Source organism: Aotus nancymaae, unplaced genomic scaffold, assembly GCF_030222135.1.
Source record: "Aotus nancymaae isolate 86718 unplaced genomic scaffold, 86718_ANA_hifiasm-v0.15.2.pri h1tg000004l, whole genome shotgun sequence".
Lineage (NCBI taxonomy): Eukaryota > Metazoa > Chordata > Mammalia > Primates > Aotidae > Aotus > Aotus nancymaae.
In genome coordinates, this window is record NW_026988415.1 from 28,639,888 (window position 1) to 28,656,750 (window position 16,863).

A 16,863-nucleotide genomic window follows, 5' to 3' on the forward strand; every position below is an offset into this window, starting at 1 on the left:
ACGTACCGAGAACTGTTTGCATTCCTCAGGTTTGGGCGTGTTCCGCAGTGGCGGGTCCCGGGAACCAAGGAAAAAGAGCTCTTCCTAGGCTCGCGAGAGCGCCCCGTTCTTCCACGGCTGCTGGGCTCCCCCAGTAGCAATGGCTCCGGTGTCCGGCTCGCGCAGCCCGGATGGGGAGGTCTCGGGTTCGGGAGGAAGACGTCGCAGTTCGTCGAAGAGTCCGAAGCCCAGCAAATCTGCCCGCTCCCCGCGGCGCCGCCGCTCTCGCTCGCACTCTTGCTCTCGGTCCGGGGACCGGAATGGACTCAGCCATCAGCTAGGTGGCCTCAGCCAGGGCTCCCGAAACCAATCCTACCGCTCACGCTCGCGGTCGCGTTCTCGAGAGCGGCCCTCTGCGCCCCGGGGCATCCCCTTCGCTTCTGCCTCCTCGTCAGTCTATTATGGCAGCTACTCGCGCCCCTACGGGAGCGACAAGCCTTGGCCTAGCCTCCTCGACAAGGAGAGGGAGGAGAGCCTGCGGCAGAAGTGAGTGAGACCGCCGCACTTTCTCTTGTACGAGCCTACGTGCCTTTGGAGTCCGATCTATCATTCATTCCGCTTCTGACTATTCACATTTCGCTCACTCTTCTTGCCTTGCGCCCCTTTTTCATTCCTTTCTTTAATCCACCCACGACAACCCTTTATTCGTCCTTTTCTTCGGTTACATTTTCCCTTATCCTCGGGCCCCTTCATATGGTACCTTATTCTCCCGCTACCCTCTTCCGCCTCCTGTCTTGTTAGCAGATAATGCTGATAGCCTCAGACCTACCAAAATTGTAGCGTTTCCTTGGTTGTGTCATTGTCATTCGTGAACATATTTGTATTCCCCACTAGACTGAGTTCATGGAGGAGCCTGCGATCAGAGGGGAGTTCTGATCACAGAATTCTACGTGCCTAGTACTTAATAGGCGCTCAACCATTGCTTGTCGAATGAAGGAACTCACAGGTCTGAGATAACAGGATATATATGTAGAAGTGTTTTGTGGGGAATTAGGAAGGGATGAAATCAAGGGTTTAAGTTGGATAGGAAATAAACCTTCCCCTCAGACAAGACGATTAGATGCCTGTAGGAAAAGTGATCTGATAAGCTATAGATAAACCCTACCTTGAGAAGTCTTGTTAAGTGGTCTCAATCTTGACTAGGAGAAGTGATGCCAGGATGAGACTAGACCTCTAATGAAAGTGAATATTGGAATGGAAGAATGCATAGTTTGGGGGTTGTTTTGTTTTGTTTTTTAGACAGGGTCTAGCTCTGTTGCCCAGTCTGGAGTGCAGTGGTGCGATCTTAGCTCACTGGAGCCTCAACCTCCTTGGGCTCCTATAGTCCTATAGCTGGGACTATAGGTGTGCACCACCACGCCCGGCTTATTTTTGTATTTTTTAGTAGAGACAGGGTTTCACCCTGTTGCCCAGGCTGATATCAAATTCCTGGGCTCAAGTGATCCTCCTACCTTGGCCTCCCAAACTGCTGGGATTACAGGTGTGACCACATGCCTGGCCGAGCCTGTCCTTTTCATCACTATACTTCATTACCTCCCACTGCCGGAAGAAAAAGAATCAAGACTTCTCCCAACTGTTGGAACTTTAAGCTGCCCCTCAATGCCTGTAATATTTCTAATTTTCTCATTTTTAAGCATATAAGTGCACATAAATAACTTAGTACAGTGCCTGACACATAATTTAACAGAAAACATAAGACGTTAAGATTTACACAGCAATAATTATGAACCTTTTCTTTTCTCCTTAAAACTATGCATTTTTGGCTGGGCGCAGAGGTTCATGCCTGTAATCCCAACACTTTAGGAGGCAAAGACAGGAGGATCACTTGAATCTATGAGTTCAATACCAGCCTAGGCAATATAGGGATACCCGATCTCTACAAAGAAATTTTTTTTAATTAGCTGGGCATGGTGGCACGTGCTTGTAGTTCCAGCTACTGGGGAGGCTGAAGTGGGAGATCACTTGAGCTGGAGAGGTCGGGCTGCAGTGAGCCATGATCTTACCACTGCACTCCAGCTTGGGTGACAGGGAGATCCTGTTTCAAAAAAATAAATAAATAAAAGAAAAGGAAGAAAGAAAGGAAAAGGACAAGCTCCAGAATCAGACTGAGTATGACGTCCTTATTTGCCACTTAATAGCTGTGTGACCTTGGTCAAGTTACTTAACCTCTCTGAGCTCCATTTCTTCATCATTGAAAAGGGGATAAAATAAGTACTAAGGATTTGGGGATTGTAATAATTAGGTGCCTGGAACATAATAACTGTTGCATTAGTGTTAGCTATTAATGTTTCATGCATGGGAGCAAAAACAGTAAAAACAGTCCTGAGTTAGGTTGGAGACCTATCTCTCCAAAGTAAATTTTTCAGAAAAGTATCCACAGGCTATGTCAATCAAAAAGTAAATGGTTTCTTCTTGGAGAATCCTCACCAAAAGATGTCAGAACTGCTTGGATGAAACTTGCGTATGTACATTTAGAAAATAAATAATTTATCTTTTTTTTTTTTGAGATGGAGTCTCACTCTGTCTCCCAGGCTGGAATGCAGTGGTGTGATCTCGGCTCACCGCAACCTCCGCCTCCCGGGTTGAAGTGATTCTCCTGCCTCAGTCTCCTGAACAGCTGGGATTACAGGCATGTGCCACCACACCCAGCTAAATTTTGTATTTTTAGTAGAGATAGGGTTTTGCTATGTTGGCTAGGCTGGTCTCGAACTCCTGACCTCAGGCGGTCTCCCTGCCTCAGCCTCCCAAAGTGCTGGGATTACAGGCATGAGCCACCTCGCCCGGCCAATAATTTATCTTAACAATACAGATGAAACCAGGGGGCAACAGGTATGACAACAGGTCTTCTTGCTGTTAACAGTCTGGTAGACCTTCCTCCCCCCATATCCATAAATTCCAAGTACGGCTATAAGTATGTCACCTTTTAGATTGTCTGTTACTTCAGGCAAGAAATCCTCTCAATCTTACTCTGCATAGTTATACCTTTCCCCTGATTAAGGAAGCAAAAACAATCTATTCAAACACTCATTCCAATTATATTTATTTTGTAAGCATTTTAAAAAACAAATGGAGTCTCTGGGCGAGATGGGTCACACCCACCTGTAATCCCAGCACTTTGGGAGGCCGAGGCGGGTGGATCACCTGAGATCAGGAGTTCAAGACCAACCTGGCCAACATAGTGAAACCTTGTCTCTACTAAAAATACAGAAATTAGCTGGGCGTGGTGGTGGGCGCCTTTAATCCCAGCTACCCAGGAGGCTGAGGCAGGAGAATCGCTTGAAACTGGAGGGTAGAGGTTGCAGTGAGCCAAGATTGTGCCATTGCACTCTAGCCTGGGCAACAAGGGCGAAACTCTGTCTCAAAAAAAAAAAAGAAAGGGAATCAAAAGCAGCTAAACTTTGAGGGAATTAGCCTTAGTCTTTGTTTTGTTTTGTTTTTAGTTTATGAGTAATAGCAAACATTAAAACAAGAAACTACAGGCATAAAACAAAAGAAATAAAGCTTAGTGTCCTTCAGAGAATAGATAGAAAATGCACTCCTTTTCCAAAAAGGAACTAAGAGGGAACAAACCTTGTATCTCATTGAGTATAGTTCTTCTGTTGTTTTTTGGGTTTTTTTTTTTTTTTTTTTTTTTTGATGGTTTTGTTGTGTCACACAGGCTGGAGTGCAGTGGCATGATCTTGGCTCACTGCAACCTCCACCTCTCGGGTTCAAGGGATTCTCTAGCCTCAGCTTCCTGAATAGCTGGGACTACAGGCGCATGCCACCACGTCCAGCTAATTTTTGTATTTTTTTAGTAGAGACAGGGTTTCACCATGTTGGCCAGGCCGGTCTCAAACTCTTAACCTCAGGTGATCCACCGACCTTGGCCTCCCAAAGTGCTGAAATTACAGGCATGAGCCACCGTGCCTGGCCCTGAGTATAGTTTTTGTTAAATAAAACTTTTTGACTAGGTGCAGTGGCTCATGCCTATAATCCCAATGCTTTGGGAGGCTGAGGCGGAAGGATTGCTTGAAGCCAGGAGTTCGAGACTAGCCGGGGCAACAAAGCAAGACCTCATCTCTACAAAAAATAAAAAACATTTTTTTTCCAGCTGGGTGCAGTGGCTCACGCCTATAATCCCAGCACTTTGGGGAGGCCGAGGTGGGTGGATCATGAGGTCAAGAGTTTGAGACCAGCCTGGTCAACATGGTAAAACCTCGTCTCTACTAAGAATACAAAAATTAGACAGGCGTGGTGTCACGTGCCTGTAATCCCAGCTACTCAGGAGGCTGAGGTTGGAGAATTGCTTGAACCCGGGAGGTGGAGGTTGCCGTGAGCCAAGATCGAACCACTGCACTCCAGTCTGGGCAACAGAGCAAGATTCCATCTCGGGAAGAAAAAAAAAAAAGCTGTTCTTTCATTTTCAGAACTTCATTTGTTTTCTACACCTAATGCATCATTTGTATTTTCTTCATTAATTCCTTGGTTTCTGAAAACCGAAGGTTTGACCAAATCAAAGGAGACTTCTCTTCACCTTTCATAAATCTGTAAACAAATGAAGTTATTTCCAAATGTGAAACTGTTTCTGTCACATATTACAGACGATGAAATGAGCAGTTAAGAGCTAAGTCATGCATTCAGCAGAAGGGATGCACTTGACAGTCACCCAGACCATCATTTCTATAGTCTCTATCATTTGATAGTATCATCAGAACATCAGACCTTAAGTGATGAGTTTTTATTTAAGCCAAGTTTTTATTCATGTTCAAAATGTAAAGGGGAAAAAGGCTTAACTAGACTCCTGTTGAATTAGATTATATATTTAGGAAACAACTCAGCCATTGAGTTATAATTTACATGTCTTTATCTGTTAGGAGATTAAGTGAGAGAGAGAGAATTGGAGAATTGGGAGCTCCTGAAGTATGGGGACTTTCTCCAAAGAATCCTGAACCAGAGTAAGTGATTTAAAAATATCTTTTTAAAATGTTATAACATGTGTTTAAATTCTGAGTGTATTGTCAAAATGTTTAAGTGAAGAACTTTAAATATATCTCATATTTTTCTTCTCTCTTGTGATTTATGTTCTTCTACCCCTTAAGTTTTAAAAACATAGAACATATGTAAAGATTAAAACATGTTACTAGTAGATTTTAGCATAATTTAAAATAATTCAGGGGGCACGAATTTCCCATTAATAGAAAGGTTCATTGTTAAATAATACACCTACTATTTTAAATTGTTTTTTCTCAACTAAGTAGCAGATTGCATGTCAGATGTTAGCCTTACAAATAGATTTTTTTTTTTTTTTTTTGAGACGGAGTCTCACTCTGTTGCCCAGGCTGGAGTACAATGGCGTAGTCTTGGCTCACCAAAACCTCCACCTCCCAGGTTCAAGTGATTCTCCTGCCTCAGCCTCCTGAGTAGCTGTGATTACAGGCGCCTGCCACCATGCCAGCTAATTTTTGTATTTTTAGTAGAGACGGGGTTTCACCATGTTGGCCAGGCTGGTCTCGAACTCCTGACCTCGTGATCCACTCACCTCAGGCTCCCAAAGTGCTGGGATTGTAGGTGTGAACTGCCACACCCGGCCTACAAAGAAACTTTTTTAAATGAATATACCAGTGTGGTTTTTTTCAGTTAATATTCCTATATCCAATACTATCTTCAGGCTTCATGCTTTTTCTTTTTTCTTATTTCTTTTCTCTGATGCTACTCATAAGTTTCTTCTTCCCTCTCCTCTATTTCTGTGCCAACTTTAGGTTGAGACAATATGCTTCACAGGTAAACTTGTAATTTATGACTGGATAATAAAGTATTACTATGTGAAACTTACTCTTTTTTTTATTTTTATTTATTTATTTTTTTTGAGACAGAGTCTTGGTCTGTCTCTAGGCTGGAGTACAGTGGCGCAATCTCAGCTTACTGCAACCTCCGCCTCCCGGGTTCAGGCAGTTCTCCTGCCTCAGCCTCCCTAGTAGCTGGGACTGCAGGCATGCACCGCCACACACAGCTAATTTTTGTATTTTTAGTAGAGATGGGATTTCATCATGTTGGCCAGGCTGGTCTCAAACTCCTGACTTCGTGATCCGCCCACCTCAGCCTCCCAAAGTGCTGAGATTACAGGCGTGAGTCACCGTGCCTGTCCTGAAACCTGTTCTTACAGATACATTTAGAAAATGCTTGAAGAGGCCAGGTGCAGTGGCTCATGCATGTAATCCTAGCACTTTGGGAGGCCAAGCCCAGGAGTTCAAGACCAGCCTGGGCAACATAGCGAGACCCTCGTCTCTGTTTAAAATAAAAAAAGAAAATGCTTGAAGAACCTGAATGCATTGAATTGGAGTTGGAAGGAACTCTAAAAATAATTTTCTAGACAATATTTAAATTACTGCAAGTGTGATCTTCAGAGGAAAAGATTATATGATGTGGAAACTCCTTTTCTAAACTATTGTAGAATTTGTATAATACTCATTTTTACAATTCTCTGCAGCAAATCAAAATCTCTTTAGACTGTAGTTTGTTAGATTCTTGCTCTGAGGAGACAGAACAGTTGCTGCTTTACCATTTGTCTTTTACATGCTTAGAATAAAATTATGAAGTCTTTCTTTAACCTTCTCATATCCAGTTTCTTTAATCTTTCCTTATGGTTCTCGTTTCTCTACTTTTTCCCTACGGTTTCTTCTGAAAATCTAAATCTTCCATGCTGCTTTGTTTAAATAGCACTCTGTAAACTCTAAAGTGTTATACAAATGATAAGATATTTTATTGTTAGAAAGGCGGTAGACCCTTGAACTCCATGTTTACGAAAGTAGTCCAGTGCTTGCTTTGTTGTTGTTGTTGTTTTGTTTTTTTTGATTTCCAAGTTCTGCCTCAGGATCTCCAATGCTTGCTTTTAATGGTTCTTGGACAATCAGTGCTGTTACTGAAAAATTTGGGGTTCATATTTTTACACGCCATGGTCCATATCTCATCACTTTCCTAATTCTTACAACCGTTTTATTTAAATTCAGTTCTGATGAACATACACCAGTAGAGGATGAAGAGCCAAAGAAAAGCACTACTTCAGCTTCTACTTCAGAAGGTATTTAAAAGAAAAGAAAGAAAGAAAGAAAGAAAAACCCAGAGGGCATTTTTAAAATACAGAGCTATTTTATTGAGAGGTTTAAAAAAATCCAGGTTTTTTTGGGGTTTTGTTTGTTTTTTGAGATGGAGTCTTGCTTTGTCTCCCAGGCTGGAGTGCAGTGGTGCGATCTTGGCTCACTGCAACCTCTGCCTCCCAGGTTCAAGCGATTCTCCTGCCTCAGCCTCCTGAGTAGCTGGGATTACAGGCACAAGCCATGCCCAGCTAATTTTTGTGTTTTTAGTAGAGATGGGGTTTCACCATGTTGGTCAGGCTGGTCTTGAACTCCTGACCTCGTGATCCACCCACCTCGGCCTCCCAAAGTGCTGGGGTTACAGGTGTGAGCCACTGCGCCCCGCATAAAAAATCAGTTTGTAAATAGTTGAACATTAGACTTTGCTTTTACTCAAATTGCCCATCATCTTTTTCTTTTGATGTTCAGAAATAATTTTTTAGAATATAATTTTTTATTTGTATTATCTTAGAAGAAAGAAAGAAGAAGAAGAAGTGTAGCCATTCAAAAGAAAGGTCCAAGAAAAGGAGAAAGAAAAAATCAAAAAGAAAACACAAGAAGTATTTTGAAGATAGCGACAGTGACTCTGATTCTGAAACAGACTCCAGTGGTAAGAAAGCCAACAGCGTTCTGCAAGCCTTGTTTCAAAACTAGTTTTACTTCTTAAAACATATTTTAGAAGAAGCTTCCTGGAAGCCATAATAATACTGAAGAGTTTTTGAATGCTTGCTGACCTTGTGCCAGGTACCCTCATAAGTGCTTTATATTCATTATTGCCATTTAATCCATACAGTAGCTGTAAGGTACATCTTATAGATGAGGAAGTGGAGACAGAGCAGGTTATAAGTACTATCCCCAAGGTCACATAGTTGGGATTCAAACCTAAGCGATCTGACTCCAGATTGGATGCGCATAGTTATACAAGGCATGTGCCACCAGACCAAATCAGGGGGTTGGGCTGTACCAAAGTAAGCCTTACAGGGCTGCATCAGTGGAAGGGCTCTTTTATGTAATTCTCATGCCCAATAAGCACCTCTGTATACTTTTCAAAAAGGTATGCCATAAAGTGCCCCCTTCGTGCTGGCTGCTGATTTGTGGAAGGCACCCTATCTGGGATAGTGCATCACAAATAGTCTCCTTTTTGTACTCTCTCCTAGCTGATGATTGACCAGAAGGTGCCTCCTCAGGGGTTAGCATTACACAAAGGTTCACCTTCCTCTGATATCAACCAAGTTTCCTGGCCCTCCCTATCACTTCTCTTCCTCAGTTCTGGAAGACAGAACTTCCAAATATTTCTGTATGCATCTCTTAAAAAGAGACATTTTTATACTTAATTACAATACTGTCTCACACAATGAAATTAGTAATAGTACCCTATGTCACCAAATACCTACTTAAAATCCTTCAATAGCGATCCATAGCCTTCAGGCTAAAGTTCAGACCCTGACTCACCTCTCTCTCTAATCACATATACCCTGTTACACTCTCTTGCACCATCCTCTGTAATCTTAAAACTAATTTCTGTCTGCTTAGTATTCCCTGTTTTTTCTCTTAATTGTTACTTGGTAGAGAGGCCCTCTGCCTACAATGCCAGTCCCTCCCTCCATCCAGCTTCATTTACTCATTTCACCAATGGGCATGCAGTAGTACTTTTGTAATCAAAGAACTACTTTAAGAGTCACCTTTCCTGGTCAACCATTCCTCAACCTCCCTCCCCAAATCAGTCTGATTTTAAGACTCCTCTGTGTGTCTAGGCTCCCCAAGCTTCTCTCTGTCACTCCAGTCTGTATTGATCTCTTTACCTTTCTGTCTCCTCCATTAGACTGAGCTCCTGGAAAGCATTCTATCTCCCATCTCCAACACACACATAGTTTTCTTTCCCTTTTTATCATGAACATATTTAAATATTGAGAAAAGTGAAGAGAATAGTATAATTAATACCATATGCTTATCACCTAGATTTGGCAGTTGCTAGTATTTTTACACATTTATTTCAAAATATGGGCTTTTTGCTGAAATATTCAAACTCAATTACAGATATCATCACACTTCCACCCTAAATATTTCTGTATGCATCCCTTAAAAAGAGGCATTTTCCTACTTAACCACAACACTATCTCACACAATAAAATTAATAATAATACCCTATATCACCAAATACCTAGTGACTTTAATTTCTATGTTCATAGTACCTCTTAGAGCTCCTGACAAATAGCAATAAATGTTTCAATGAGGTAATTTCTTTGTAATAACAAATGGGACAGCAATAGGATAGTTAACTACTCAAAAGTACTACGGTTTTAGAGTTAAAATTTTTTTTCTTAATTGTACTGTGCTTTAATTTGCAGATGAAGATAACAAAAGGAGAGCAAAGAAAGCCAAGAAAAAGGAAAAGAAGAGGAAACACAGATCGTCAGTTTTTTAAGTTTTATTATGGAAAATTTCTTTTTTCTTCTTTTGAGACAGAGTCTTACTCTGTTGCTCAGACTGGAGTGCAGTGGTGTGATCTCAGCTCACAGCAACCTCTGCCTCCCTGGTTCAAGCAATTCTCGTGTCTCAGCCTCCCAAGTAACTGGGATTACAGGCACCCACCACCACGCCTGGCTAATTTTTGTGTTTACTTTAGTAGAGATGGGGTTTCACCACGTTGGCCGGGCTGGTTTGGAACTCCTGACCTCAAGGGATCCTCCCACCTTGGAGTCCTGAAGTGCTGGGATTACCGGCATGAGCCACTGCACCCAGCCAGAAAATTTCAAACATATATAAAATTACATAAAATAGTATAATGATCCCTCCTGTACCCATCATGCTGTCTAAATAATTATCAACTGATGAGCAATATCTACCATCCATCATTTATTTTTGAATCAATCTCAGATATCATTCCATCCATAAGCAGTTCAGTACCTTTCTGTAAAAGATAGGTATTCTTTAAAACAAAACAAAATACTGGCCAGGCACAGTGGCGCATATCTGTAATCCCAGCACTTTAGGAGGCCAGGCAGGAGGATCACTTGAGCCCAGGAATTCAATACCAGCCTGGGCAACATAGCGAGACCCTGTCTCTATATTAAAAAAAAAAAAACAAAACCCATAATCACAATGCTATTATCATGCCTAAAACATTTAATAATAATTCCTCAATTCTCAGCAGTTTTTTCTATAGTTTATTCCAATCAGGATCCAAATGATGTCCATAACTTGCAGTGATTGTATTCTTACGGTATTCTTTGGCATGTTCTCTGTCCTCTGTATTTCCAGTAGATTGCTAGGTCTAGAGGCCTGACAAAGTTCAGATACGAGTTTCTATAGGTAGTGCTGTGAAGGTGGTACTATCAGGAGGCATATAATGTCTGGTTATCCCTTTTTGTCTTATTAACAGCCATTGATGGTCATTATCTCGATCCATTATTTCATTAGGGGTTGTAAAATGGTGATAGTCTAATCCTGGCTTTATCCTTCATTTATTAGGCAGAATAATTCTATGAGAGAAACTTAACCCTCATCAACTATTTAAATACCCTGAAATATAGTTTATATAGTAAGAGCAGGATAATTTTGTTTTATGACTTTTCAAATAATGAATTGGATTTTTTTAAAGTATCATTATGAACCCACGGATTTAAACATACTTGACATATTTTAATTCATTACACATAAAATTATTTGTAATGCTCAAATTGTTGAGACTTTTTAGGCTGTTTTATTTTTGCTTTCTACAACATGAGAACTGTATTTCCTTGTTCACTTGAGTGATTTTTTTTTTCTTTCTTTTGAGACAGTGTCTCACCCTGTCACCCAGGCTGGAGTGCAGTGGCAGGATCACAGCTCACTACAACTTGGACCTTCCAGGATCAAGCCATCCTCCCACCTCTGCTCCCACCTCCCCCATACCTGGGACTATCGGCGTGTGCCACCACACCTGGCTAATTTTTGTATTTTTTGTAGAGCCAGGATTTCGTCATGTTGCCCAGGCTAGTTTCTAACTCCTGGGCTCAAGTGACCCACCCACCTCAGCCACCCAAAGTGCTGGGATTACAAGGGTGAAACACCTTACCCAGCCTCCTTTAGTGATAATTTTTTGTTGCCCTTTTTAAGATGGAGTCTCGCTGTCGCCAGGCTGGTGTGCAGTGGTGTGATCTCGGCTCACTACAACCTCCGCCTCCCAGGTTCAAGTGATTCTTTTGACTCAGCTTCCCGAGTAGCTGGGACTACAGGTGCCCGCCACCATGCCCAGCTAATTTTTGTGTTTTTAGTAGAGATGGGGTTTTACCATGTTGGCCAGGATGGTTTAGATCTCTTGACCTTGTGATCTACCCACCTCAGCCTCCCAAAGTGCTGGGATTACAGGCCTAAGCCACTGCGCACGGCCTAGTAATAATTTTTATAGCAAAAGATAATTTAGTTAAATAAGTTAGAATTTTAGAAACAAATTGTTTAGAGACAGTGTCTCACTCTGTTGCCCAGGCTGGAGTGCAGTGGGCAATCATAGCTTATTGCAATCTTGAACCCCTGGGCTCAAGTGATCCTCCCACCTCAGCCTCCTGAGTAGATTGGACTACAGGTGTGTGCTACCACATCCAGCTCATTTTTTTTTATTATTTTTGTAGAGACAGGGTCTTACTATGTTTCCCAGGATAAAAGTTAGAAGATTTTTTTAAGTAAAATTATCTAGCAAGTTTGAATAAGCTGGGAATTCAGATCATTTTATTGTCACCTTTCTTTGCCTTGAAAAATTAAGATGTATAGTCACCAATTCAAAATGTAAAAAGAAAAATGAGAAAAATTAAGATGCCCTCTAACATAGGAGGATAAAGTGAATTTGTATCAAATTATAATCCCTATAGGAAGAAATATAAGAAAAAGAAGTCTAAGAAGAGCAGAAAAGAGTCCAGTGATTCAAGCTCTAAAGAATCCCAAGAAGAGTTTCTGGAGAATCCTTGGAAGGATCGAACAAGTAGGTTCTTCTGATAGACTTTAACTCAAAACAGATGAAACATTAAAGTAACCAATTAGTCAGAATGTGAATGTGTTTCTTAATATCTTTCATGCAGAGACTGAAGAACCTTCAGATTTAATTGGCCCAGAGGCTCCAAAAACACTTACCTCTCAAGATGATAAACCTTTGAAGTAAGTAGCAGTGTATTTATAATATCTAAAGTACCTTCCAAAAAGTCTTGTTCTAACTTACCTTGCCAAGCTTCTCACTCTATTCCCTTATTTCTACTGCAGGTTCCAGCTGAGCTGGACTACTATATACTCCCTGTGCTTACTGTGCACTTTCCAACTTTTATGCCATGTTCAACTTGTTTCTTCCTCCAGTATACCTTCCCTTCTTTTCCCTGCCCTCTATTTTCTTCCCTATCCCCAGTTTCTTCCTGTTAAAATCCTTGCTATCCTTCAAAGCCCTTTTCAAAAAGAGATGCATATGCTGATTCCCAATACTTCCCCTCCACAAATAGGTATGATTTCTATTTCTCTTTAATCTTCACAGAACTTGTTATTCCTTTTTTCTCTTATTTTTTTATCAGCAGAATTTTTTTTTTTTTTTGAGACGGAGTCTCACTCTGACACCCAGGCTGGAGTGCAGTGGTGCAATCTTGGCTCACTGCAACCTCCGCCTCCCGGGTTCAAGCAGTTCTCCTGCCTCAGCCTCCTGAGTAGGTGGGATTACAGGCACATGCCACCACATCCGACTAATTTTTTTGTATTTTCAATAGAGACAGGGTTTCACAAGTTGGTCAGGCTGGTCTAAAACTCCTGACCTTGTGATCCGCCTGCCTCCGCCTCCCAAAGTGCTGGACTTACAGGTGTGAGCCACTATGCCCTACCTAGAATTTTTTTTTTTTTTTTTTTTTGAGATGGAGTCTTGCTCTATCTCCCAGGCTGAAAGGCAGCAGCATGATCAAGTTTCACTCTGTCTCCCAGGCTGGAGTGCAGTGGCATGAACTTGGCTCACTGCAACCTACGCCTCCCAGATTCAAGTGATTCTCCTGCCTCAGCCTCCTGAGTAGCTGGGATTACAGGCATCTGCCGCCATGCCCGACTAATTTTGTATTTTTCGTAGAGATGGGGTTTCACCATGTTGGCCATGCTGGTCTCAAACTCCTGACCTCAGATCATCCGCCTGCTTTGGCCTCCCAAAGTGCTGGGATTATAGGCGTGAGCCACTGTGCCTGGCATACTTTGGATTTTTTAAGGGAAAAAGGGAAAGGGAATCAGCTGGAGGCAGAACCAGTAATGGCAATGCCTGTAGGGATAAATTAATCCATAATTGTAAACCATGAATCTACACTCACATCAGTTCTTTTCTTTCAAAATATCTCTGCATTTCTGGATTAGTTGTATAGGTCATAGTGCAGTGCAGTGTTTATTATGCTAATTAGGACAAAGTAATTCACATTGAGCTTCCTAGCACACTACTGCTGAGCACTGTTATTCCTACTCTTGTCTGAGAGAAAATGTGGGGTTTATTTGTGTTCTCTTTAGATTATGAGCTTTTAATACTAAAATGATTTAATGGACCTTTCCTGAATTCTGAATTACTTTGTAGCTATGGCCATGCCCTGTTACCTGGTGAAGGTGCAGCTATGGCTGAATATGTAAAAGCTGGAAAACGTATCCCACGAAGAGGTGAAATTGGCTTGACAAGTGAAGAAATTGCATCATTTGAATGCTCAGGTTATGTAATGAGCGGTAGCAGGTATGTTCTTGGCATTAAGCTCAGTTTCCATGATTAGATCTTTTTCTTCTTTTTTACTACCAGAATTATATTTTGGTAATTGATTTTTATTAAGTGACTGTTGCTCATGAAAAGTAGAGTATAAATATTGGTTTGATATTAGTTTTGTTGGTATAATATAGTTTTCTGAAATTCCAAGTATATATGCAACTCAGCCTCAAACTCAGCTATAGCTCTGACTTCAAAGAATCAATCTTTCCAGTGTCCTTTCCTAGTTGATATTTAGGTATAGATATTTTATCCACTGGAGGATGTAGTTAAAGTCAGCTATTTATCACTGCCCCATGAGGAATGTGGCAATTAGAAAAATATTTTCACAAGACAGTGTTTCCTAGTTACAAGTTTGTGTCCAGTTATTTATGGACCCAGATTTCTGAGACTAAATAACAGAAAAAGATGATAAAAGACATTGGTCAGCTGAGAACATGTTCTGGCTAATAAATAAATAAATAAATCTTTAAAAGACATTGGATTCAGCATGAGAAAAGGAATATAAAATTAGAAAAGCAAAAAGTACCAGGAAGAACCAGGAGAATGAGCTAATAGGGTGGCAGTACTTAGATCAAATTGAATTTTGGATTCTTTAAAACTTGATAAACATTTTAAAGTAGATAACTATTTTTAAATGACATTGAAGGCAAATATTTGCAGAAATCCTAAAGCACCTCCAGAATCTTGGAATTCTGAGGACCAATATTTGAAGCATTGCATTGGAGGACCCACACAGTAAGGCAAGAAAAAGAAATTAGAGGCATAAGGGTTGGAAAAGAAGGCTGGGCATGGTGTCTCACGCCTGTAATCCCAGCACTTTGGGAGGCCAAGGCAGGTGGATCGCTTGAGCCCAGGAGTTGGACTAGCCTGGGCAACATGGCGAAACCCCGTCTCTGCCAAAAATACAAATATTAGCCAGATGTGGTGGTACGTGCCTGTAATCCCAGCTACTTGGGAGGTTGAGACAGAAGAATTGCTTGAACCCAGGAGGCGGAGGTTGTAATGAGCCGAGATTGCAACTCTGCATTCCAGCCTGGGTGACAGAGCAATACTCAGTCTGAAAATAATAATAATAAGGATTGGAAAGGATGATATAACAGTGTCATTTTTGTGAATGACATTGTGAATGATTTGATTGTTTACATAGAAAATCCCAAAGAATCTTCAGATGAATTATAAATAAGAGGAGGGTTTAACAAATGCTTAGATATAAGGTTAATACACAAAAATCCATTGCATTTCTACTTACCAGCAACAGACAACTAGGAAATGTAACTAAATAAGAAGAAAACAACATTTATAACAGTGTCAGAGAATATGAAGGACTTAAGAATAAATCTTAACAAAAGATGCCCATGGCTCTGTAGGGAAAACTATAAAACATTATTAAGAGATTGTACATTCAATACAGTTTCATTAAAAATGAAATGCATTTCTATTTAACAACAACAGAAAACTAGAAAGTGCCACTAAATAAGAAGAAAACATTTATAACAGTGTCAGAATATGAAGGACTTAAGAATAAATCTTTTTTTTTTTTTTTTTTTTGAGACGGAGTTTCGCTCTTGTTACCCAGGCTGGAGTGCAATGGCGCGATCTTGGCTCACCGCAATCTCCGCCTCCTGGGTTCAGGCAATTCTCCTGCCTCAGCCTCCCGAGTAGCTGGGACTACAGGCACGCGCCACTATGCCCAGCTAATTTTTTGTATTTTTAGTAGAGACGGGGTTTCACCATGTTGACCAGGATGGTCTCGATCTCTTGACCTCGTGATCCACCCGCCTTGGCCTCCCAAAGTGCTGGGATTACAGGCGTGAGCCACCGCTCCCGGCCCAAGAATAAATCTTAACAAAAGATGCCCAAGGTTCTATGGGGGGAAAATGTAAAACATTAATAGTCTGTATATTCAATAGAGTTCCAATCAAAATCACAACACAGTTTTTCATGAAACTTACTAAGCTGGTTCTAAAATTTGTATGTTAGACTAAAAGGATAAGAAGAGCTAGGTCCCTTCTGAAGAAGAAGAGCAAGAAGGTAAGATTAAAGAAAACTTAAATAACTGGAGAGATACCAGGTTCATGGATAGGAAGGCAATATTGTAAAGCTGTCAGTTCTTCCCAAACTGATCTGTATATTCAATACAGTTCCAATCAAAATCACAGCACAGTTTTTCATTAAACTTAATAAGCCAGTTCTAAAATTTATATGTTAGACTAAAAGGACAAGAATAGCTAAGTCACTCCTGCAGAAGAAAAGCAGAAAGGTAAGATTTGCCCTACGAGATAGGAGGACCTATTATGAAGTTTACAGCGCTTTAGAAAGCATGGGAGAACAACTGAATAGTTCAATGGATTAAAAGTCAGGCCAGGCATAGTGGCTTGCACCTGTAATCCCAACACTTTGGGCAGCTGAGGCGGGCGGATCACCTGAGGTAAGGAGTTCAAGACCAGCCTGGCCAACATGATGAAACCCCGTCTCTACTAAAAATACAAAAATTATCCAGGCATGGTGGCGGGCACCTGTAATCCCACCTACTTGGGAGGCTAAGGCAGGAGAATCCCTTGAACCCAGGAGATGGAGATTGCAATGAGCCGAGACCTTGCCATTGCACTCTAGCCTGGGCAACAAGAATGCAACTCTGTCTCAAAAAATATACAAATAAAAATAAAATTCAGAGCCCAAAGACAGCCATACATGTATGGAACTTCAGTGTATGAAAGAGTATGTCGGATCAATGGGGAAAGAAAGAACCATTCATTAAGTGAAATAGGAAAGAAATGGTTATTCGTATGGAAAAAGATGAAAGTAGGACCCTATATCACCAAATATAAAAAGCAATGCAGCATCCATACTCAGAGCCAACAATAAAAAAAAAAAAGGGGACATGTCAGGCAGCTAAAATACTAATAAGTGATCTTTTGGAAACTTAACCCATTTCAAAAAATAGTTTTTATTTGTCAGCTCTTAAATAGGCCACTCTGT

At 41.0% G+C, this 16,863-nt stretch overlaps 1 protein-coding gene across 1 annotated transcript in view; it reads left to right on the plus strand.

Annotated features, from left to right (window-relative positions):
* The window catches only part of NKAP (NFKB activating protein), a 21,152-nt gene continuing 4,289 nt past the window's right edge, over nt 1-16,863 (plus strand). Inside the window, exons 1-8 of the mRNA XM_012475641.3 lie at nt 1-525; nt 4,896-4,976; nt 7,029-7,099; nt 7,624-7,761; nt 9,500-9,563; nt 11,999-12,108; nt 12,206-12,281; nt 13,705-13,854. Of these exons, the coding sequence (XP_012331064.2) occupies nt 140-525; nt 4,896-4,976; nt 7,029-7,099; nt 7,624-7,761; nt 9,500-9,563; nt 11,999-12,108; nt 12,206-12,281; nt 13,705-13,854 (1,076 nt within the window). The 5' untranslated portion in view covers nt 1-139. The remainder of the gene's footprint in view (nt 526-4,895; nt 4,977-7,028; nt 7,100-7,623; nt 7,762-9,499; nt 9,564-11,998; nt 12,109-12,205; nt 12,282-13,704; nt 13,855-16,863) is intronic.